Here is a 24,533-nt window from a genome sequence, read left to right as displayed (position 1 = left end):
TACAACCAAAAATGTTACTGCAGATGAAGAATTTCCAAGAACAACAGTATGAATTGTAGCTGAATTATAGCTAGTGATGCATGATGTCCAATTTAGTGGAGAGATGATTAATCAGAATTTCATCCCATACTAAAATGAATACTTGGAAAATTTAACCATGATATGACTCCTTAGAGATGTTACTTTGTGTTATACTTTTTTTTTTTACCAGCAAGAGTCTCCTAGTATAGAAGCATAGTATAGAAGGAATGGATGGATATTCGGGCGCCATCTTGGTTTTGGAGAAAAAAATCCACATACAACTGCTTGCCACTTGATGGCAGTGTATAAGATGATGCACTACTAGTGTCTACCGTCTTGGTTGACACTTGGGTTGATGTGCAACTATGCAATCAAAAACCATGCATAAGCAAGAAATTGCTTTTTGAATAGCTGTCCACTGTAGTAACCTCTATGCATGAAAGGGATAAACAATAATAGAAAAGTAATCAAAACTAACAAATGCAGTCATGTAATGTCAAAGACAAATGGCTGAAACTATTAGTTTGTAGCACCCCAAATTCACATAACGGCTAGTTTTAATAATACACTGCACTTTCATTATAAGTTTATATATATATTTTAAACCAATGCATTCTTGATTTTCTCATTCGCTGGACATTCATTCAAATTTCTAATTTCCCCAATAAGATCACATTGTTTGATTCACACTGCCTGCCCACCTCTGCATCTAAAAGATGTTTTTATTTTCAAACGTTACAAAAAGTTTAGTTTGTCTACAAAAGAAAAGAAAAAAACTCAATGAAAAAAACTGTACAAAATGTAAAAGCCTCTGATAAAATGACACATCTGCATTGATATTTCGCAAAAAGCAAATGTGTCAAAAAAATAAATGTTTGACATTTCTGTACATATGAAGAATCATAAATTAATTATTAAAGGGGAATATCCTTCATCATATTTTCTTTTAAACTAAGTTTCCAGTTGGAAAAGGTTTAAGGTTAAAACTTAATCTTACCTTATTGTCTGGCTTAATAAAAAATACATTAAAGACAAAATCATGTAAGACATCTGAAATGGACATTAACCCAAACCTTGTTATTATGCATTCATAGTCAGTTTTTTCCTTATCTATCAAAATGACAATAACACGAGAGACTCCTCCCTTTCCTCTTTGTTCTAATTCAGTTGTCTTTGTTCCTTGTGCTTATAAACTCATTTCCAGTCTTTTCCTCTTTTGTGACAGGGCGGCAAATCGCAGCCGGAGAATTTTCAGGGCAGAACAAGCTGATTGCAGTCTTGACCTCATCTCCACCCTCGAGTGTTCGCTACGGGAGAGGAACTGACATGCTGGTTGAGTCATCACATGCTTTTGAAGAAGAAGAAAAAAAACGTGGCCGCTCATGCTTGGCGTCTGACACCGTTCTCTATTTCTTCTGCAGAAATTTCATTTTATTCCCTGCAAACAAACATTTTTGTGAGTAAAAAACAAAACAAAAAATAAGTCTGTCTTCATCTTTTTATTCAAGACAAATGGAAAAGCAGAAAAAGATTTACCAAGCCCCTTGAGAAATTTATTGACTCCACTGGGTTCAGGTTCAGGATATGAATCCAAATAATCTGCAGCTCTCACTTCAAACAACCCTGTTAAACGACAACCACATTTTCCTCTCATTACTTAAAGGAACAGGTCATCCTAAAAATGACAACTTTAACCAGGAATATTCCTTCTCTCACCTTTAACCCCTCCCTTTCTGAGCTCTCGGTCATGAATGAAACCAGCAAACATCTGCGTGTCCATGAAGAGCTGAAGAAACTGCCGCACTCCTCGGGAAGGATGAGATTTCCTGAAAGCGTCTCTCTGCAGCTCTCGGGTCCCACCGGGTCCTACGTCGCTCATATTGAGAGAATAATGTCCGACCAGCTCAACAAAGAACCACACGAACGCCTCTGACACCAAAGTGCTCAGGTCTGACTTCTCTGTTAGGAAAATAAAACCGCAATGTGACACTGATAATGCACAGCGTAAAAAAAAAAAACACTAAAGGGGATCTGTTATGCCCTTTTTCAAAGGCTTTGTTTTTGGGCTCTACTAGAATAAGTTTTCATGCTTGAATATTTAAAAAAAACACATTCATTTTCACATATTTTACAATGTTGCAGCACCTCTTTTCCCAGTCTGTCAGTAATGCTCTGAACTGCACTTTTAAAAAAGCATCATGAGATAAGTTTATCATAGAGTCCATTAGTAGCAATGATTCTACAATGGGAAACGCATTGTTTGACTCTATGAAGCACTTCCTTCCGTAAAGTGCAATGTACTCTGATTGCTCGGCTGGACCAGTGTGTTGTGATTGGTCAACCTCTTCCAGCGTGTTTCAGAAATGTCACACCCCTTACCATAACTGTGAGTTTCAGCATGCTACTAAAGCAACTCAACCAGGCCTTTTTTGCTTATGTCTTGGATGGGAATTATTTAAATGAGAAATATTGTGACATGTACGTTTCCAGAAGAAAACTCAAGACTACAATCGAGGCGTTTAAGAGAGTTCAGAAACAGTCCTTTTACGGATATAGATAATAACTCCCTTTGGAGTGACTTTGTGTTTTGTAACTTTGCAGATGATTTTCATGCTAAAACAGCAACATTACACACTAAAGAAAGTTACAAATTGAATGCCTTTAAACAGACACTTAAAGAGCCCATAAAATCTGATTTTTGAGGCATTTAGCCCATCTCTCTATTAGCTTTAAGGCCATTTATATGCCCCTTCTAGGAAAACATAATAAAATATTGGTTTTTGGTTTTATATTCAAATGTTCTTCAATCAAATGCTCTCTAGAATGAGAATGTCAAAAATGATTGCCTATTTAACGAAAAGAGACCTAAATCTTCCTGGTTTAAGAGGAAATATGTCAACACAGGAAAGGAAACTGTGCTCATCAAGCCATTGCATTGGTCCTTTAATATTTAGTATAACCAGCAAGTGACCGTTTACCATTGGGCCAGCTTAACAAAACATACATCTGAACTGATACTTGTCGGCGTGTTCCTGACCTCACTGGCCTTGTTTAACGGTTGGTTACTCATCACATCATGAATGTACAGACAATAGATTTCAAAATGTTAACAACTCATTTGACACAACAAGACAACAGACCAAACCTCCAATCACACAGTGAAACCAGTTTAAAACTGAACTTTGGGTTTGGCTGTGAAGGGAATAACGGCATGTGTGATGAGTCTAACCTCCTTTTCTGTCCCTTGTATTTTGTTCTAGTATCTCCTCCCTGTTCTCCAGTATCTCCTGAAGCGCTGCCTGCAGCTTTCTAGGTAAGATACAGTCCTCATCTCCAAGCTAAGACAACAGATGGGAGAGAAAGATGAATGTAAGAGAAAATTTAGGAAAGAAACAAATATTGATATAGAGACCGGATGGATGAGTCGCCCACGATTTCACAAAACAATTAGTCAGTAATTAGAAACTGAATTAGAAGCCAAAAAATATGAATAATAATTAATCAAGTATTACTGCATTATGATCTGTGTCTGATGTACACTGCCGTTAAAATTATGGGATTTTTTTGAAAGAAATTAATACATTTATTCAGCAAGGAAGCATTAAATTGATGGCAGTGGCAGTAAAAAGACATTTATAATGTTAAAAAATATTTCTATTTTAAATAAATGCTGTACTTTTAAACTTTCTATTCATTAAAGAGTACTGACAAATAATTATTAGTTTCCACAAAAATATTTAGCAGCACAACAGTTTTCAACATTGATGATAATAATAAGAAATGTTTTCTTCATTTCTTGAGTCAGAGTTTGCTATATATTTTCTGTCCTGCTGTGAAATGCTTGCTCTGTCTGGATGGGCTTAAATCCACAGGATGCTTTCCTGTCACATATCACACATGTGCACTTCAACACTGAAAATAAAGATGTTTCATTTCATTAAGTTTTAAATAAAAGATTATTGAAGTACATTTTACAAGTCTTTCTACTTCAGAATTTCATTTCAATGTGTTACTTGCCATTTCTTTGTTATTATTTGTGAAATTTACTAGTCATTTTTGATAAACTTCTCAAAATAAACCCTACAACTTTTTAAAAAAGTAAATAAGGCCACAGAAAGCAGGTTCATGTGTTCACTTTCTGGGAGAAATCGGGATAAGGTGCAAAAATCTAGTTGTGTCGATCGGTTTATTATGGAAGTAAAATAATCCCAAATGTTTTTGAAACAAAAAGCCTGTTGAATTGTACTACTTGAAAAAAATATGCGTTGCATTAACCCTGCTTGTATTAATGCATTGTATTTTTAGGGCTTGCATTTTTATAGGCTGAAATTTAGCATGGTTAAATATTTAACTTGTGAATATTTCAAATCAAATCATTTCAAACACATTTTCATTAGTAAAATTTCAATAATCCATATTCACCTTTCATATTTCATTTCCCAAATATTCAAACTGATTAAAAATACAACCTAAAATATTCAACAGGCGGTTTTCGGTCCATTTTATTTCGCTTTGCAAATTCGCTTCCACAAATTCAGTGGTTCAAATTCGACAGTAAATTCAACATTGACATCCAGGAGCTGCAGGAAAAGTAGTAGATTACCGAGCATAATCTCCATCTGCTGTTAGTCGACCACACCAGCAGGGGGTGCAAGCGCGTGTTGTTGACGAAGACCAGAGCAACAGTTAGCGCAAGCCATTCATTCATGAAAACTTATTTACAAAAATGTAAGTGTATTTGTGATTTTATGACGTCTGTTTTATGTGAAATTCAGTGTGTTCACGATTACTTTTCCTGTGTAGCCTACATGCATCTTTCTCTACCATGAACGATAATGTTATTCCCCCGATGCACAGATCCAGTGTTACATTTGACATATTTCTCTTGGTTGTTTAGTTGCCTTAACCTTATATTGCAGCGATGTGCTGCATGCAGTACTAGGGTTTGGTTTCCCTCAATATGTCAGGATTCCCCTGCTGGACATATAAAACGCTTAACGTAGCTTAATGGACATAAAAGACCAAACTCGCAGGCTAGCAGATGGACTCAGAATATGAATTTGACGCGCAAAGTTTAATGCTGAGCGTTTCCCAGTGATATACTGGCATAAATTTGGTTTGACATTGGACATTCGCACATTTAGGGACCGTCTCTAAAGTTACATACGACATTGGTATACACGTTTCTAACTTAAATACCATTTGAAAAGAACAACTTACAGTCATAAAACCAACTGTAAAGTGTTCGTGTAGGTGTCAGGCTCAGGCATAATGCGCAATTTTTTCAAATAAATTGAAGTTTGCTATTGAAGTTAGAAACGTTTAGGCCTATAGGACTTGTTACTTTAGAGACGGTCCCTAAATGTGCGAATGTCAACCCAATTTTACATTTAGTCTTTTAGCTGGCACTTTTATCCAAAGCGACTAGTTAAACTAACAATATAGAACAACAATATGAAAGTGCTACTTCCCAGTTTAATCTAATGCAGTACATGTACAATACATACTTTCCAAATAAGGTGCGAGTTTGGTCTTTTATATCACTGTACTGTGTTTTATATCACTGTACTTAAGCTACGTTAAGCGCTTAAATCCTGACGGAATTCGGGGAATCTTTGAGTATGATGATGTATTGAGGGAAACAGATTATAATCCCGTTCACTGTAGAAAAAGCTGATAACATAAGGCTACACAGGGAAAGTAACAATGAATGAAACATAAAAACAGCTTTTGTGCCTTTAGATATCATCTTTTCCGCATATATACTGACCCAGATAATCGTCACAAAAAACGTAATGCATGCTGAGTTTTTATGAATGAATGGCTTGCTCTAGTGTAACTGTTGCTCTGGTCTTCTCAACAACACGCGCTTGCACCCCCTGCTGGTGATGTTGACTAACAGCAGATGGAGATTATCCTCGGTAATCTACTGCTTTTCCTGCAGCTCCTGGATGTCAACGTTGAATTTACTGTCGAATTTGAACCACTGAATTTGTGGAAGCGAATTTGCAAAGCGAAATAAAATGGACCGAAAACCGCCTGTTGAATATTATAGGTTGTATTTTTAATCAGTTTGAATATTTTGGAAGTGAAATATGAAAGGTGAATTTGGATTATTGAAATTTTACTAATGAAAATGTGTTTGAAATGATTTGATTTGAAATATTCACAGCTTAAATATTCAACCATGCTAAATTTCAGCCTATAAAAATACAAGCCCTAAAAATACAATGCATTAAAATACAAGCAGGGTTAATGCAATGCATATTTTTTTCAAGTAGTACAATTCAACAGGCTTTTTGTTTCAAAAACATTTGGGATTATTTTACTTCCATAGTTTATGCTTAAGCCGTTTATGACCTTACTCCGATAAAAGAAAATGGGTTAACGTATTTACATGACCACATGTATTGTCGGCTTTTTAAGCTTAATTGGGTTAAGAACGTGCATGTAAACATGCTCACTTAAGACTGAAGTAATGGCTGCTTAAAATTCAGCTTTGCTATTTTAAAATGTAATGATATTTCACAATATTACAGTATTACTGTATTTTTGATCAAATAAATGCAACCTTGGTTATCAAAAGGGACTTCTTTAAAAAACATTGTTAAAAAATCTTATCAACCCCAAACTTTTGAATGGTAGTGTATGAGGGGAAAAAAGGTAATTTTGTTAACAGTGTAAATATGGCCAAAAAGATCACTTAAAACCACCACATTTATATCTTTGACTGTCAATGAGGTTCAGCTACTCAGGCCCTGACTTGAGTTTCAGGCCAAACCCTCACGAACACACTTTCTAAAGGACACACCCTTGTAGTATTAGAAAACTAAAACCTCCATACACACCTGAACGACAAACTTGTCAGCACCCAAATCCACAATAAGCACCTGAAAGAATGAGATAAAATGAAAAAAGAAGGATGGAAGGTCAAAATGATAACAGAATGCAAGAACCCATTAGTACAAAGTTAAACGATGCTCTTTCAAAACAGAAAGCATCCAAAAAAACTCCAATGCATTCAATCACATTAAAAGTCACTATATGGACCAGAGAGGAACCTCAGATGGCAAGCTTGTAAAATTTTCTAAAGTTCATCAGGTTCTTAAAACAAGACAAATGCAATCTTGTGTTCACTAAAATGTTTTGGAGTTATGAAGATTTTTATTTAGAACACATATTTTAGGACCTTAAATGCTAAACAAGTACTACTTTGTCACCAAGTCGAAGAGTATACAAAACTTGGAGCATCTTATAGATATGATTTAATACTTTATACCTCTGCCAAATAGTACTTTATTGCCGGCATGGGGAATTTCAAGCTGTTAAACAATGGAAACAATTCAAGGCATGACAGTTATTAAATTAAACTCCGGCCGTGGTCATAATCAAATCTCAGAGCTCTCCACTGTTGTTTAGAAGCATCTTATATGGGATCCATGACAGCGTCCTAAAAAAATCCCCTTCTGGCAGTCTGTGTTCCAAAAGCCAGATGAGTCCAAGTAAGAAAGTTCATGTAAAAATGGATTGTTTTTATTCTTCTGAAGTAAAACACCCTAAAGTTCATAACCCAGTCAGATTACTGAAACTAATATGAGAAAATGGCTAGAAATCAATGGTTGTGATGTCAACCCTGAACACATGATCAACAATATTTGCACATCAACACTTATTCAGTGTTCAAAAGTGTAGATAATTATAACAGATAATTTAAATAAATATCTTTACTATATAGCATAGAAAGAGAGTTGAAATTATCACTAAAAATTAAAAAAAGTTGGTGCCAAAAAAACTCAAGTCTCAACCTCACCCTCACCCTCAAGTCATTCCAAACTTGTATGAATTTCTGTCTTCTGCTAAAACACAAAAGAAGATATTTTGAAGAATGTCGGTAACCAAACAGTTGATGGGCCCCATTGACTTCCATAGTATCTTTTTTCCATACTACAAGTCAATGGGGCCCTTCAACTATTTGGTTACCGACATTCTTCAAAATATCTTCTTCTGTGTTCAGCAGAAGAAAGAAATTCATACAGGTTTGGAATGACTTGAGGCTGAGTAAATGATGACAGAATTATCCCTTTAAATATGGCAACTGACCTCCTCAATGGGCATATCCAGCACCTGAGGCAGGGATGGAGACAGCGCCCCCATTACAAAAGGAGTGGGAGAGCAGCATATGTCCAGCATGCTGACAGGGAGCACTGGTACAAACGTGTGCTGCCATGTGAAGGGATACAGTAGTGCCAAGGCAGAGTGAGCACATCGGGATAAGACACTGGCCAGAGACAAAGAGAGTTACCGGTAGGTTCGAAATTTAATTCCAGTTGGCATTCAGAATGGTATATTTGGGTCTCAGCATGGGTAGCGGTCTGTACCTGAGTTTGTCTGCGATGAAGATCACCCTCCTCTCCAGCAGCAGAGAAGCGAAGACCTGCAGGAGTCTGGTCACACTGAGACACTGCAGCAAACTCTCAAAGTCCACGTGCTCCAAACGAGAGTCCACCGGCCTGCACAGAGTCAGAACCTACGTATACGACAGACACACGCGTGATTCTACAAAATATTGTGAAAAACCTGTTCCTTGCCATTTGAGTGATTAAAAAGCTTTCAAATAGGCAAGAAATTATATGTAAAAGGCAATAATAATATGAAATAGTCTTGACTCTATATTGTTTTGTAATTTTTTTATGAGGCAAAAAAACATTTTGAAGTGCCTAAAAACCCTTGTTGGAATTTGTAGAAATTATTTATATAATTATTTATCAGAGTTGATTATATTTTATTAAAATAATGATTTAATATTGTAAGGCGTCAGTACAAAATATAACAAATGCGCAACCACAAATGTATATATTTGAATGCTTGTTCCTTGATTTGTTGTCATTGGTATTAATGTTAAAATTGATGTTAAAATTAATGTTAAAAAATGTGTATTCTGAAAATACAAAAAGTTGTAGAACGGTACATCCAAGGTCAAAAGTTCAGAGTTAAAAGTGCATATGGTTTATTTAAATGTGCATATGGTTCATATGGCTATAGTTAATTTTAACGTCATTGGTTACATTGTTTAATGTTTATGTGAAAGATTAAAAAAAAAATGTTTATAATATAATATATATATATATATATTCTTTTTTACAAAATAATGTTATAATTTGTTGATTTTATTCTGATCAGTGGCATGTGTTTGAGATGTTACTGAAACCATCATAAAAACAAATTTTTAATGATAATTCTTAACTGGTGTTACACTAATTTCTTAATTTGTATAATTAATTAATTACAAAAAAACTAAAGGTCATATATAACTAGTACTAATGTCAATATCATCACAATCATCTTTTATGGAATAAAAATAACCAAACTAAACATTTTGCAAGTTTTTAAAAATCTATATTTTCTGAGAATGTTTCAGAGAAAAATCAAACTAAACGTATACAATTCTATGAGATTTAAAATGCTTTGCAGAGTTAAACAATACCGTACCTCATTGCCAGAGCCTGGCAGGAAGCTCTTGACAGTGATGGTGCGTCCAGGAGCGGGGAAGGGAGCTTCCATGACACTGTGCATGAAAGGATGAACCAAAGCAGGAGAAATCTCTCTCCTCCTCTCCACCTCCTCCAAGATCTACTCCCAAACATTTTAGGCAGTTACATTTCAGCATCAATCTAAAAGAATTTAGCGCTGATCAAACAGGAAATTCATATCTGGTCTCAGAAACGCCCCTGACCTTTGAGAACAGATTGAAGCAGCCCAGTCTGCTGATGATGCAGTGAACTTCAGGCAGTCTCTTCCCCTTCCCACCGGGCTGCAGAACACACAGGACAATTGTCAAGGTTAGTGCATATTTACCACTGAGAATACACAATATACTCTCACTGAATATTATTTATTCACCTTCATGTTGTTCCAAACCTCCATGATGATTTATAGGGGCTTTCACACCGGGTAGTTACAGGAACTTAGTTATAGGATGGTTCCCTGAGAACTAAATGTTCCCCTAAGGCCATTTTCCCAGTTGTAATCACAACACCAGTAGGAACTCTGAAGTGACGTGAACTGGTCGACAGTGACGTTAAGCGTGGCATTCAACAATGCTAACGATGTTGAATGCGATGGAAAAAGCAAAAAAGGAGGGCTAAGAGACTAAATCTCCTACGACAACTTGCGGTGCTACATCTCATCAAGGCTGAAAAAAGAACAATGCTGCAGACAAAGGCAACAGGTAAATGCTGTCAACATAAGCTTTCTGTACGTTTATGTCTTGTTTGTGTCCATCGTGGAATAAACTGTGTGTGTATGCACAGCTTTTTAAAAATGGTATTTCGTATGGCATGTGTTCAACCAATTAACATACACTTAAGTCACTGGTAGTTCGTATTGTGCTGAGACTACTCTCAGCCTCAGATGTCACACCCACGGGCCGTTGGCTGAACGTCTGATGCATATGGCACACAAAACTGGAAACACTTCAGGAGTTTCAAAGTCGTCATCTGATTTTACAGGATTTCCAGGAGACGTGTGGGTTGCATACTTTAACGGTCTGCCTGGAAACAAAGACGCCGTGACGCCAAACCCCCTCATGGAAGAACAACGCCATTGTGTTTACAACTGTGACAATTGAATGCTAGATTTTCACAAGAACGTGAAGTATGTACAGTTTGCGGCATAGAAGTAGGAGCTAATTTAGTTCCCCCAAAACGCGTTCCTAGTGCTAAATTTGTTCCCAGTTCCTGCAGTACGAACACACCAAAAAGTGCCATTAGTTCTAGGAACTATGAAAAGGTTCCAAAGCCCCTTATGTGAGGTTTGGAATGACATGATGAATCCGCATGTTTGGAAAAAGAATTAAGGTGACCAGGTGAGATTATGTTGTTCTGTTGAATTAATATGACCACATTTACAAACTAACCAGGATTTTGCGGCAGTATCCGAATAAACGACTCCCGTCCTCCCCCGTCAGGACAAAAGAAAATGTTTCACTGTGGGTGATAATCAAAGATCATCTTAGAAGAGTGAATTAGTTAGCCAACTAACATAAAACTGTTTAATATCAGCATGTTACCTGGTGTGGTCCGAAGAGGGACACCAGTCATGACAGTCAGGAAAACAAAACTTGGGAATTGCCCTCAATCTATCTTCGGCCTCACGAGACAGACGAGAAGACTTCTCAAACTAAATGCCAAATAAAGACAGAAAAATTATATTTTATATAAATCAAATATTTAATAATTGCATTTGTATACATTATACAATTGATATATATTTTTTTTAATTAAGCATTTTTTATACATTGAATAAATACATATACTATATATATATATATATATAATTATATATTATAATTAACATTTATTTTAAAATTATAAATATAAAAAAAATATTCGAATATATATTATTTTATATAAAATACATTTTAATTGTAATATATAAATATAAAAAGGCATATATAGTATTTAAAAAATATATTATTTAAAAAGGTCTCTTTACCTTCGTAGGGAACTGTTGTGTAATCTCAGGGATGTACGTGTTTCCAGGGGAACCTTTTCTAAGTGACACCACAACAAATTGCTGAAAAAGTTGCTGCTGTTGAAGCTGGATCAAGTCCCTCTCTAAAGTGCGGTAACCCGGACGCCTTTTTAAGGTTGATTGAACATACACTGTGCGCTGGGAGCGATCTACAAGAAAAAAATGTAAACAGCATTGATGGGTTTATAAAAACTGCTTTACTGGTTTGACATACAAGTTAAAGTTGAATAAACAAGAGTTCCCTGTGCCGAGGCCTGAGGGAGACACTGACCTTTAGAGCTCTCCTCAGGGTCACTCTCTGTTCCACTCAATTCATCTGCCATAAAACATACATTAACAGGTTGATTACACTTTTTCTCTTGGTAAACCAGGTAAATATGAAATGTGCATCCTTTCTCACCTCTGGTTGCCGTCACCCATACTCGTTTCCTTCCTCTTTTGGCTTCAAAAATCTCCTGGATCCTGTTTACGAGCTACATGAGAAACACACAAATAATAATCCCTCAGGATTTTGTTCACACTATTGCAGGTTAAATACAACTTTAGTTTGTACACTACAGTTCAAAGGTTTGGGGTCAAATTTGGAAAGAAGCCTCTTATGCACACCTAAACTGCATTTATTTGATTAAAAATACAGTAAAAACAGAAATATTGTGAAATATTGTTACAATTTAAAATAACTATTCTCTATTTTAATATATTCATCCTTTATTCCTGTGATGGCTCCAGTTTTCAGGGTCACATGATCCTTCAAAAAATAATCCTAATAATTATTATTATTATTATTAATGTTAAAAACAGTTGTGCTGCTTAATATTTGAACATATGTGGAAACCAAGATACTTTTTTTTCAGGATTCTTTGATGAACAAAGTGAAATATTTTGTAACATTATAAATGTATTTACTATCACTTTTGTCCAATTTAATGCATCTTGGTTGAATAAAATGATTAATTTCTTAAAATAGAACAGCATTTATTTGAAATTGAAATCTTTTGCAACATTATAAATTTCCCAAAAATATAAATAAAAGTCCCAAACTTTTGAACAGTAGTGTGCATAAAAAACATTTACATATTACAATGGAATCCCTGCAAACGAATGTTTAAAATCCGAAACGCATGCAAACAATATACAAAAGTATAACTAAGATGCTTAAACATTATCATGTGACTAGATGCGTCACAATGACCTGCGTCTACATGTGTATGTCAGACATGTTAGTCTCTTTTGGTCAGCAGAACATGACATGCTAATTATGATTCATAGTCATGGAGACCACAGCGGTCTGCCCACATCACACAGTGAGAGCAGTGAGACAGCACATGGTGGTGGCATTTGCACATGATGAGCGGAAACAGTGTGGTGGTACTTCCCCCCCAGATAAAAACATAATGCTCTCCATGTGTGGAGATGGTAAAGGCCTTTTAAAGGGATAGTTCTAGAAAATTAGATAGAATAGAAAATTCTGTCATTAATTACTCACCCTCATGTCGTTCCAAACCCGTAAGGACTTGATGAAATCTGAGAGCTTTCTGTCCCTCCAAAGACAGCCTACGCAACTACCTTCAAAAAGTTCATAAAGAGATCATAAAACTCATCCATATGAATTGAGCGCTTTAGTCCAAATTTTCTGCAGAGACTCGATAGCTTTATATGATGCCCAGATTTGATTTAGGCTTTTATTCACATATAAACATTGATCATAAACTAAACCTCTTTGCTGAAGTTCAAACGTGCTGCGTAACACGAGAATGAACCTCATTGGTTCTCGCACGTCAAGCGAACATGCTTGAGCTTCAGTTTACCAGATCTGATGTGTTCGCTGATAAATAAAGTCTAAATTCAATCTCTTCATCGTATAAAGTGATCGAGTCTCTTCAGAAAATTTGGACTAAACCGCTCAATTCATATGGATAAGTTTTATCTTTATGAACTTTTTGAAGCGTCAAAAGTTGCGTAGCTGTCAATGGAGGGATAGAAATCTCTCAGATTTCATCAAAAAAGATCTTCATTTATGTTCCGAAGATGAAAAAGTCGTACAGGTTTGGAATGACATTAATGACAGAGTTTTCATTTTTGGGTGAACTATCTCTTTAAGCACCACTCAAAGCAAGCGTCATGTGTTGCTTTGACGTCCACATGAGTTTCGAATAGAGTCACGGAAGGATGATTCTAGGTTGCTAGGTAGCAGAATGCAAGAATAAACAGTGAACAATACGATCATGTATTTGAGCACAGAACTGAAAAAGTTATGACTTTGATTCATCACAGAAAGAAAAAAAGAGAGGGTTCATGAAGCTTTACGGTTTCAGTTCAAAGAAATGAATCACCATGATCACAGGATACAGTCTAATTTCAAGGTTGTTAACAACAACCAGTCAAAGTAGGACTTTTTATTTTATTTAAGTGACGCATGTGACAATTACAAATACAAATGTCGCCAATTATAAGTTAGAAGAAAAGTATACCAAACAAACATCAAATGTCAACAAAGGGTGAGAAAGTATTAAAAGTAAATAAATCAGTAAAGAATGTTTAAGTGAATGAAAAATATGCCTCAATTAACATCTCTTTGTAAAACAAAAAGACCATTTACCCCACAGCTCCTCAGCAAAACTATCTGAATTTGGCCTTTCCAAAATAACAATATGGATCATACTAGCACAAAGCTGAATATAGCTGATTACTCAGCAGCGTCCAGTATGATGCACAGGCACTTCATGATAATCTTCAACCTCTCGCGCTCCAAAAGGAAGCATTTCCTGCCACCATCCATCCATCTCCTTACCACTTCCTCCCTCTCTTTCCCTCTTCTTCCTTCAAGCACCAAAGCTGACATTTCTATCTAGACTGTTTTTCATACACGTTTCATGTCTGGTTCTTTCTTCTTATATTCACAGCTATTTTTTATTTTGAGATTTGGGACAAAACAGGCTAGAGAAATGTGGTTTATGTATCAAATAATTAGAGTTTGGGTGCAGCTCCTGCTAAAGAATTGATTATGTCATGTAAAAGTGTGGTTAAAGTTCACATGCATACAATCAGAGAAACAGGTGATGGCAGGCACATATTGCGCAATGTTTAATGACGTCTGAGGCACGTGTTTGTGCGTGTGGGTTTACCGGGGGTTGTTGGTTTGTCTTGTATGCAGTAGCAGGTTTGGCTGCTGGTGATTTAGGAGTGTTTGTAGTGAAGGTACGTGTAGGTGACGTAATGGATTCTTTGCGTTCCCGTCCCATTTTATGCAGCATGTCGCCATTAGGTAATAGTGTGAAGGGCTTCGGTGAGAGCTGCATAAAGGTAACAGACAGTGGATTAGAAAACAGAAAGTTTAGTTACACAATTAGCCAGTGGCCTTTATGTAAAATTTCTTATTATTATTGAAATAAATAGTGGGAATAAATGCCAGCAAGGTTAAAAATAGGGAATAGGGGTTTTCCATTTAAATTTATAGCCAGCTTTCAGTCTGTCTATTAGCTATTTTATGCCCACCAAGGCTGTATTTATTTGATGAAAAATACATTAAAAAAGGAATATTGTGAAATATTTTTACAATTTAAAAAGAATGTTGGTCTATTTGAATATTTTTTTTAATCTAATTTATTACTGTGATGCAAAACTAGTTTTTCGACATCACTACAGTCTTCAGTGTCACATGATTCTTCAGAAATCATTCTAATATGCGGATTTGCAGCTAAACATTTCTTTGTGGAAACTGATAAAAAAAAATTCTGCATTTAAAATGACAGTCACCTTGAGGTGTGGGCTCTCTCTATGTCCAACTGTGTAGTTTCGTGGCCGTCTTATAGGTAAACACGTGGAAGAAAGCTTGATGTCTTCATATGGGTTCACTTTTGGCATATCCGCTGTAAAAGATTGGTTGAAACAACACAGTAACACTTTATTTTAATGGTCTACTTTAGACATTGATTCTACTAACTATAAGTAACTTTGTAACTACATGTCAACTAGCAGTCATTAGAGTATTAGTAGACTGTATGCTTAATATCTGCTGAAACTTTATTTTGATGCTTATGGAGCTAGAATTGTGTCTTTATATGCAAGAAAATAAATGATCTGAGAGGAAAAAAAAGTTTGAGAGAAAATATTTTCACACTGATAGCAAAAAAATATATATATTTGAGGGTTTTTTTTTTTCAAAGTATTTTGAGAGATTTTTTTCTCAGGAATAATTTTAAAAATTTCAAATTTATATTTTTTTATGTTGTATGAGAAAATACTTTCTCTCAAAACTTTTTTTTGTCTCAAATATTATTTTTTGCTATTGGTATGAAAACTTTTTCTCTCAAATATTCTTTTTTCTCTCATGAAATGCTTTTTTGCTATCAGTGTGATAACTTTTTCTCTCAAACTTTTTTTTCTCTCAGATCATTTATTTTCTCGCATGTAATAAAGACAGAATTCTAGCTCCATAGATGCTCCCCCAACATACATTCTATTGACTATAAGTAACTTTACAACTACATGTCAACTTACCCGAACCCTAACCTAACAGTCTACTAACAGGCTACTACAGTCTACTTATACACTAATGAGAGTTAGCTGACATGTAGTTGCAAAGTTACTTATAGTTAGGACAGTGTCTAAAGTAGACCATCGAAATAAAGTGTAACCAAAGACACCACTATTATAATTTTAAAAAATGCACAAAAAACATTTTGTGTTCTCTTTGCTGGCTCCAATACAATTAGGAATGTGCCAAACATGTTTTTAAAATCAACTAGTCGGTGGGTTGTCTGTCTTAAGAAGCTCTATAATTAGGCTTGTTTCTTTGGGGGTGTTTACAATACATAAGATGCCTTCTTGCTGTCAAAGACAACTGAATGGTCTAATGCAGCTGTCTGGGATGCAAAAGACCACTGACTGTGTATGGCTGTAGTGGCGATGCTTTCAATGAAATTAATTTAAGCTGCAACAGTTTTGAGAGGGTTTTCACCACTAAAAATAGAACATTACCAATATCACTACCATATTATAGTTTGGGGTCAGTAAGTTTTTTTTTTTTTTAAACTGAAAGAAGTATTTTATGCTCAACAATACTGCATTTATTTAATCAAAAATACAGTAACAACAGTAATATATTGAAAAATTATTAAAAAAATTAAATAAAAATTCCTGTGATGCAAGTTAATTTCTTTCAAAAGAAAAAAAATCCCCAAAGACCCCAAACTTTCCAATAGTGTATGAGAAAAAATCTTTATCAAGATAAGATTTTCATTTCATGCAGACATATTTTTTATCGTACTTCACAGTAATATCTGATCAATGACATGTGTCTTGGGATTCTCAGAATCACTCACAGATGATGTCCTCATAGATGCTGTCCTCAGACAGGGCGTGGAAAAGACCCGAACGGCGGCCCTCCTTCACTCTAGAGGCCTGTTGGGCTGACAGCCGTACCACATCTTCAAACTCAAACGACTTTCTGTGGAGAAGAGGATCAAGATAGGAACAGTCCCTGTATTGTAATCTAACAACAGGTTTTGGGTCTGTCATAAAGGGTAATCATTAATCCAAAAAGAAATGCACTAGAATGCATATCAGTTAAAGTAGACATGATATAGATTATGGCTTGAACAGACTCCGGGTTTCAAATGATCAAGCATAAAAACAATTAGAGGAAGGAGTAAACACAACAGTGTGACCATAGGAGTGTTCAGAAAGCCCTTGCGTGACCACTGCAGTCTTTGCTGAAACAGAAGTAGGCCAAATGTGGACAATGGGCTGCGATTCTGCCAAAGTACAGCTGACATCACAGCTGGGGACGAGGCCAGACAGCTAAATTATCACCCACTCACAGTTAAACTCTCCTCACTGTCCTCTGACACAAAGCTATCCAACTCAAAGTATGAAATAAACAATTACAAGAAGTAGAATTATGCAGTGTTTACACATGAATAATTCTAGAGGGTTGTAAGTGGTTACCATGTCATTGCTATGCAATTGCTAATGTGTTCTAAATGGTTTCAAATGCTGTGTCCCAATTCGCATTCTATCTGTTCTAAATAGTATTCAAAATTAAAATAAGTGTGTTCCAAATCGTAATATGTTGAAATGAGTATTCCAAAGATACCCAGATGGTCTACTTTTTCCGGTTAGATTCGATTAAATTTAAAAAGTGTTAAAAAACTACAAACATGGTGGATGTGCGAGTCAGATGGTTATGTAAAGAGGATTAGATAAAGGGGTTTGAGTGATTAATAATCAGTATCTAATTGGAGGAAAATATATTTATTTAATGTTATCCACATTATATTTCATCTGCAACAGCATTGTGAACTTTTGTAATAACTTTTCTGTATTTCACTTCGCAAAGGTAGGAAATGAAATGAAATTGAATGTGGAGGAATTTTAACTGTGACGAGATGATTAACAGGACAGTTTAAATGGTGACAGAATGGATGTAACTAAGCAACAGTGCTGTCAATGAAAGACGCCATGATGACGCAGTAGTTTGTCCCAAAGCTTGCCTAGACTTAAAAGTATGAACTTTTTCTTCACAAAAACAGTTCATATTTTTAAGGCATAGTATAAGTAGGTGAATTGGGATGCAGCAAAAGACTTTATATTTATCAAGATGGTGCACTCATATTACTATGAATGGGAGAAAGTGTAATGGGCAATAAGGTAGAGTAAGTCCACCATCTAAATAAAAGAGCCAGTCGGTAAATGTACTGCATCACTGCAGCTGCCTTCAGATTGCAATATAAACAGCCAGTGTTCTGAGACTCACGCTTTGGACTGCACATGCGCATTGGCTGGTCCAGCCAGAAATAGATTGTTTAATGCTATTTGAGCGTAAGAAACAACATTTATATGACAGTTCATGTCAGATTTTAATGTCAGTTATTTAAATGTGAGTATTGCAAGCGGTTTTTGAGATTTTAGGATTTCCCCATTCAAACAGATGACCGAAATAGCTGCGTAGAGGCCTTGCAAATATTTTCTTGAAAGGGACTTTGGTGGTTTTTAGCATGTTGCTATGTGGTTGCTTTGTGTCCCAAGTCCTCTTACTTCACCCAAAAATTACTATTCTGTCATAATTTACACACCTGAACTGTCGCTTCAAGTCTCTATGGTATTTTGGCTCGGGACCTTCAATGTAAATCTATGTGATTTTTTAAATCTGATTACTTAGAAAAGAAACAGCACACCTCTCTCAACATTCCACGTGATTTGAACTATCAATCAAGCTGAGGCATGTCAGTATGAGAACCTTTGGGCCAACACCTATTGTTCGTTAGGATATATCATTTGCGACCAGGTTTAACAGGTTTTGATAACCAACCAAACGCTATTTATAAAGGGTTATCGACCTGTTTTGTACTATATAATTACATAAGGGGGTTGTTCAATCATCTAGTTTCTGGCTTTTGACTTTTTATTAACCCAATTATTTAATGAATCATTGGATGGTATGACAGCGAAAATTAAAATACTTCTGTCCGAACACCAAAACCAAAACTCAATGATTATTCAATTAGACTTTGTTTGGAATTAGAATTGAAAGAGTGGGGCGCCACTGCAATAGTGGAAACTGCATCATATGAATCTATGCTCAGTTAGAATAAATGGTGTTAGAGACTTTGGGATGAGTTCTGGATGTACATAACAATGATTTTGATCTTATACTTTTTCTGTATTTCATTTTTGTCACCCTCCCTCCCTCTTCTTTATACTTTACGTACTATGCAAGGAACTGTGACTAGGAACTTGTAACCTCTATTATTACTTTGTTGTATACATGCCTGCAAGTAACCTTCCAAAAAAACAAAACAATAAAAGCATCAATGAAAAAAACTGTTATGGTGCGTTCACACCGGACGCGAATAGCGCGTCAGGCGCGAGTGATTTCAATGTTAAGTCAATGCAAAGACGCGTTACGCGCGTAAAAAATTCCTGCGGCGCGAATGAGGCGTAGAGCGCGGCGCGGTAGACGCGAATACGCCTCATTCGCGCGTCAAGTTCGCGCGAATGGCGCGAATTGAGCGTCTGGCGCGTTAAGCGCGTTACACGCGAATGATTTTAGTTAGTGCTATTTGTGCATTCACGCGTTTGACGCGAATTCGCGTCTGCCGCCCGAGTTGAAAAATCTGAACTTCTGCGTCAATTCGCGCCGCGTTAACCAATCAGGAGCCTAGCTGCTTGCTGCTGTCACGTGGTGAAGTATCTGGACGCTTCAATAAATTATTTTGTAATATATGACTGTGGTTCTAATGCACAACAAAGCAAATATTTTATCACATAAAACTTGATTTCAATATATGAGACATATTCATTTTGCATTGAATGCTATTTATTCCATATCTAGATTATATGAAATATTATTATAATGTAAAGACAACCAACATATAAGTTCGTGTCTGGACAGTGATGTGTGAGAGAGAGAGAAAAATCACAGGACAGATTAATCACTTTTGGAGGCTGGCTTCATTTATTATCAAAACAAAAATAAATGACAGATTAGGTGGATGCGGGCGAGGGTGAACCTCGCGCCGGGCTGTAGAGCGCGGGCTCGACAGGCATAGCTAGACCACTCGAGGCCGAGGGCTTATACGGCCTACGCTGTCCTCATCAGCGTCCTCACCATTAGGTCCACCAAACCTAGCTCCTGGAGCAAATTGTGAAACTCCTGAAACCCTCCGGAGGTTCTGGTGGACCCGAGTACAGCGACGATGTCCCCTACGGAGCTGCTTCTGCTCTCCAGAGCATATACGAGCGGTGACTCTCTCGAATAATGCTAATGCTAATGCTCGATAAACATCTAAAAAGATGGCCGCCAACGGGTTTCGAAACTTTCGCCTCCGGATTTCGCCTCTGACGCGCGTAAATTTCGCTTCAAACTTTTGTTTTTACGCGCGTCAATTTCGCCATTGACACGCGAATTAACACAAAGTGGTCAAGCGTCAAACTAGACGCGGTAGACGCGAATTTGACGCGCTATTCGCGTCCGGTGTGAACGCACAGTTAGAAGCTAGAACATATTCTAAATATTGTAATGTTTTTCTAAGTGATTACCTAAATATATTAAATGCAACATCTGACAAGATATATTCATGAATAAGAAATTGAGTTTAAAGTACTTTCAATTGTTGGGTGCTGCACATAAAAAACTTCATTTCGTTTGGGATTAACTGTGTAATGTGATCCGCACTGCGGGAAAAATATTCACCTGTTCTTTCCGTTTCTGGAAAACCCATTGAAAGTGTTGACTGGACAAGGAGGAGGTGGACAGCTGGGTGGCTTTAAAACGATGTCATGCTTCCGGACTTGAACAGATTTGCCGACTGATGGAATCTGGTTCTCCAATTGAATCCGTTGGCCGGGCGGACTGCTCGCACCCTTGTATTGGAATGTGCGCTGTGGTTTAGGTGGAGGAGAAGAAGGTCCAATTTCACCAAGACACTTAGTCACCATTGAGGAATCTTTCTCTCTCTCCCAGAAAGATTCATCTCCCTCCAGTTGTTTCCAGAAACCCCTGGAGGTGTAAAAGTTCCCTGGAGGCAGCAACGCCTCTGGATCATCTACACACTGAGGTAGAGATGTAATTTCGGCATCTGGGAAATGTTTTGACTTAAAATTACTGCTTTTAACATTCAGTTTAGTCACTTGGACTTGGGTAACAGTGCTTAAAGACTTAGTTGCAGGAGTTGATGTTACAAATTTATCCGAATGCGTGTGATTTCTTGGGAAATCTGACTTGATTTCACCTGTAACCGGTCTTAAAGTCATATGGTTTTCTCTGAAATCCAAACCCAGGCTTTTTGATACAGTCACTTTGTTACGACCTCCTTCATTGCAGTCAAGTCCATTTCCAAGAAGGTCCCCTGAAAGCCTACGAGAAGCAAAAGTCCGCTGGGTCTGAACTTTTCCACTCCGGACGTCCTCCTGCTGGCTGAGTCCCTCCCATTGGGAGATTTTCTGCTTGATGTTGACGCCCGGCTCTCGCGAGAGTGGCCATGCTGCTGTTGTCGCAGTCTTCCCTCCTGGTCCTCCTGTGGTGACATTCTCCCCTCTTTTTCTATGGTCCACTCTAGGAGCCAGCATGACGACGAGGATGCCGTCACAATGCAGGGCCGTCTGGCATTGCAACAGCAAGCCTATCAAGGAAGAACCCCTTCCTTTGCGGTGCAAATAAGTTAAGAAAAGTTCACAGAAGAACCTCTTTCCTGTAGGACAGCTATGTCTTCAGTTCCTCTGCCATTCTTCCTTCACTTAAGAGACTGCAAAGGGGGAAAAAACACAAGTGGGTTCAACTGACAAGCACATTTTGCAAACACAAAAGGTGAAGGTCTCTGCATGCTGCATAAATGCAGGAAACCAAAGATAGTCACTGTCAAGGTCAGCACTGAAACCAAAAATAAAAACCCTAACAAAGAGGAGACTGACAACGACAGGAACATGGGAGAAGACAAAGCATTGTAGAGGCCTCTATCCCCAGGAACACCCACCACCCCCACTCCCACCCTCTCCAGCTGGGCCCGTCCAAAGCACTGCCATGCATTAACACACTTGAGCATAATGCAATTCAATTTCACTCCTCTCCAAAAGCTTCTTTCAGCCATGGCACGAAAAGGACAGGCATTCCAAGTATTTCCACATCCATGTGCACATAATAGAAGGGCCTTCTTTGTGGTATAAGAACGAGTGGTCAACACATCAATGAGGAAAATATGCACAATTTCATGCACGTTAATAAACGCTCGCTGGTGTCTATGCACCAAGTTGACAATAAAAAGAGGCCACTTGAAATTCCTCTTTCCTGCATCTACTGTAGCCGGGATGGATCTGGCAGCTTTAACACAAGCCCTCATCTGCGGCCAAAGTGTTTTGGACACGTTGCACATTACGCTGAGAGTGAGGACATGCTGAAATTCCTTGGCACTGGGATTGAACGACATAATAATTTGGTATATTGACCACATTTGATCAGCCGGGCCCAAAAATTATGCCTTTGTTCTGGATGACCTACATCTAACGTACGAACTGGAATCTCTCCATGATTCGAGCCAGATCCCATCCCCCTTACAGGATCATCACATCTACTGACCCACTTGTGTCTGCGAGCGTGTGCAGGAAGGCCCGTGTTTCCTGATTCACAGGAAGATAGGATCAGCAGAATGTCCATAACGATGGTTTTACAAATTTAATATGGTGTAGTATTTCCATGCAATTTTTTTGTGACTCAAGAGGTCTGGTATGAAACATAACCCGGCAATGTTCACAGACGTATAGTCTGAAATGTTGCAGATGGTCTGTGTAGGTTTGGACGGGCTAGATTAACGGTTAATTACAATTTGCGGAGTCTCCAATCATCCTGACTTAAAACTTCCCGGCTGCATGTGAGGAGGAACTTCTCATGACATTCCCAGCACCAAACCCACAACCTGAGAGGCAGAATAAATCCTCTGTCTCTTGTTTTCCAAGCCACCTGCTTCCAGATATACCACCGCACGCCAACGAAGCTCCGCATTTGGGGTTTGGTGATCAAAAGAGTCATCAACAACCGCAGACATACACAAAACACCCCTACAATACCAACATCAACCAGACACTAGTATTACCCCAGCCCTCAAATGGTAGGCAATCAAGACATAAATAAACTATAATATTACTTTTGACAGGTGATCCAACCACCCCAGGTGCTTGTGCATGAGGGGACATGCTTCTGGGTGGGGTTGATTAAGAGGGTGAGAAAGTGAGTGAGTTCACTGTCAAAACTAAACATAATCATGTCTATAAGACAAAACATTCTGTCAAATACTGCCCATCTCATTGAGTTATAGAAGTTAATAAATAACTAAACTATGATGTCAATACTATAGATATTTTCACCTTAGCTAAAAGAGAAAAGCAGAAGATTTCGACTTTGTCCAACATGAATAAATTAATTTTTGATTTGCATATTTACGTGAAAGGTAGACTTCGGCATAAATGTAAATAAAAGGTGTCTAAGTACATTTAAATAATCAATTAAAAAAGGAAGAAAAAAAGAGAGTTAATTATTAAAGGCTCTAAAATCAGGTACGAAAAAAATAAAATATAAAAATACAAGAAAATAATAAAGTAAAATAAAATATATTAATGAAAGTTTAAAATAAAATAAATTAAAATAAAAACAATAAATACTTTTTTAAAATTGTTTTAAATTTAATCTAATAAAACAAATAGCCTAAATAAAATTCAGCGACCCAGAGCTCTTTCTTGTCAGCCAGTTCAGATCTTTTGTTATGAAGAAACATTAACTTACTTACGCAAACTTGTCCTTACAACACATGTGTTCGACTGAAATAAAGCGAAATAATTGTTCTCATGAGAGCTCATTTCGAGTAAATAATGAGTCTGTAACTCTGTTGTGGAGCCGAAGTCTTCATATTTCACGGCTGGTTAGCCAGTCGGCTAAAAACTTACTCGAGAAAAACTTTGTATCCATTCACTTTCACAGCGAGTAAACAACGGGTCACAAAGTAACAGATAATTCCTGGCAACAATGTAATGCCTGGTGTTGTTTATATTCCCGATAGAAACTGTTATCGGAGTTTCTTAAAGAGTGGATGGACGTGTGTTCGTGTAATCTTGCTCCTCCTGTGCTGTCAGTTCCCCCTCTGAGCTTCGGTTCCTCTGAGTGGATGAATCAGCTACGAACTGATGCTGCAATAAAAGTGTCTTCATTAAATGACCAATGTGTCTTCCTGTTTACTACAAGTGACTCGAACGGAAATGCTTGATTCTATTGTTTTAACTTCTTCGTAACTTGAGGGACATATATGTTACAAGGCAAGCACAAGTGCTCTATGTTAAAATGTATTGGCAACATTTTGGAACAGTTTTGCCCACAAAGCATTGAAGGATTGAACAATTGATTATTATGAATAATGGGAATTATGCATAAGAAGAGAAAATATGACATTGTATTGTAATTCATCGTGTGATTTTATATAATTAATAATATTACG

General features: G+C 37.0%; 1 protein-coding gene across 2 annotated transcripts; it reads right to left on the bottom strand.

Annotated features, from left to right (window-relative positions):
• Positions 1-836: 836 nt before the first annotated feature.
• Positions 837-24,222, bottom strand: dennd2c (DENN/MADD domain containing 2C). 2 transcript variants are annotated; one of them, XM_056259758.1, is made up of 19 exons: positions 23,828-24,222; positions 20,750-21,800; positions 16,878-17,002; positions 15,310-15,422; positions 14,679-14,846; positions 11,954-12,026; positions 11,825-11,869; positions 11,515-11,702; positions 11,090-11,199; positions 10,937-11,006; positions 9,755-9,832; positions 9,511-9,651; positions 8,400-8,548; positions 8,122-8,299; positions 6,870-6,911; positions 3,251-3,359; positions 1,738-1,980; positions 1,558-1,644; positions 837-1,459 (listed from the first exon to the last, which is right to left on the bottom strand). In XM_056259758.1, exons 2-19 carry the CDS (start codon positions 21,622-21,624, stop codon positions 1,428-1,430), a joined length of 2,826 nt encoding a protein of 941 aa, XP_056115733.1. In that variant the 5' UTR covers positions 21,625-21,800; positions 23,828-24,222; the 3' UTR covers positions 837-1,427. The 2 variants fall into 2 exon arrangements, with proteins under 2 accessions (XP_056115733.1, XP_056115735.1); XM_056259760.1 differs by having other exon boundaries at positions 23,832-24,222.
• Positions 24,223-24,533: the final 311 nt, after the last annotated feature.

Source organism: Rhinichthys klamathensis, unplaced genomic scaffold (assembly GCF_029890125.1).
Source record: "Rhinichthys klamathensis goyatoka isolate OS25496 unplaced genomic scaffold, OSU_Roscu_1.1 h1tg000169l_1, whole genome shotgun sequence".
Classification (NCBI taxonomy): domain Eukaryota; kingdom Metazoa; phylum Chordata; class Actinopteri; order Cypriniformes; family Leuciscidae; genus Rhinichthys; species Rhinichthys klamathensis.
Note: the sequence above shows the minus strand (reverse complement) of the source record. Positions and strands in the feature narration are given on the sequence as shown.

Coding starts and splice junctions, on each gene's coding strand:
- dennd2c (XM_056259758.1), bottom strand. CDS start 21,624: ATGCTGGCTCCTAGAGTGGACCATAGAAAAAGAGGGGAGAATGTCACC. Junction 17,003..20,749: donor TCCAGAAACGGAAAGAACAG/GTGAATATTTTT, acceptor TCTTCTCCACAG/AAAGTCGTTTGAGTTTGAAG. Junction 15,423..16,877: donor CATCTATGAGGACATCATCT/GTGAGTGATTCT, acceptor AATCTTTTACAG/CGGATATGCCAAAAGTGAAC.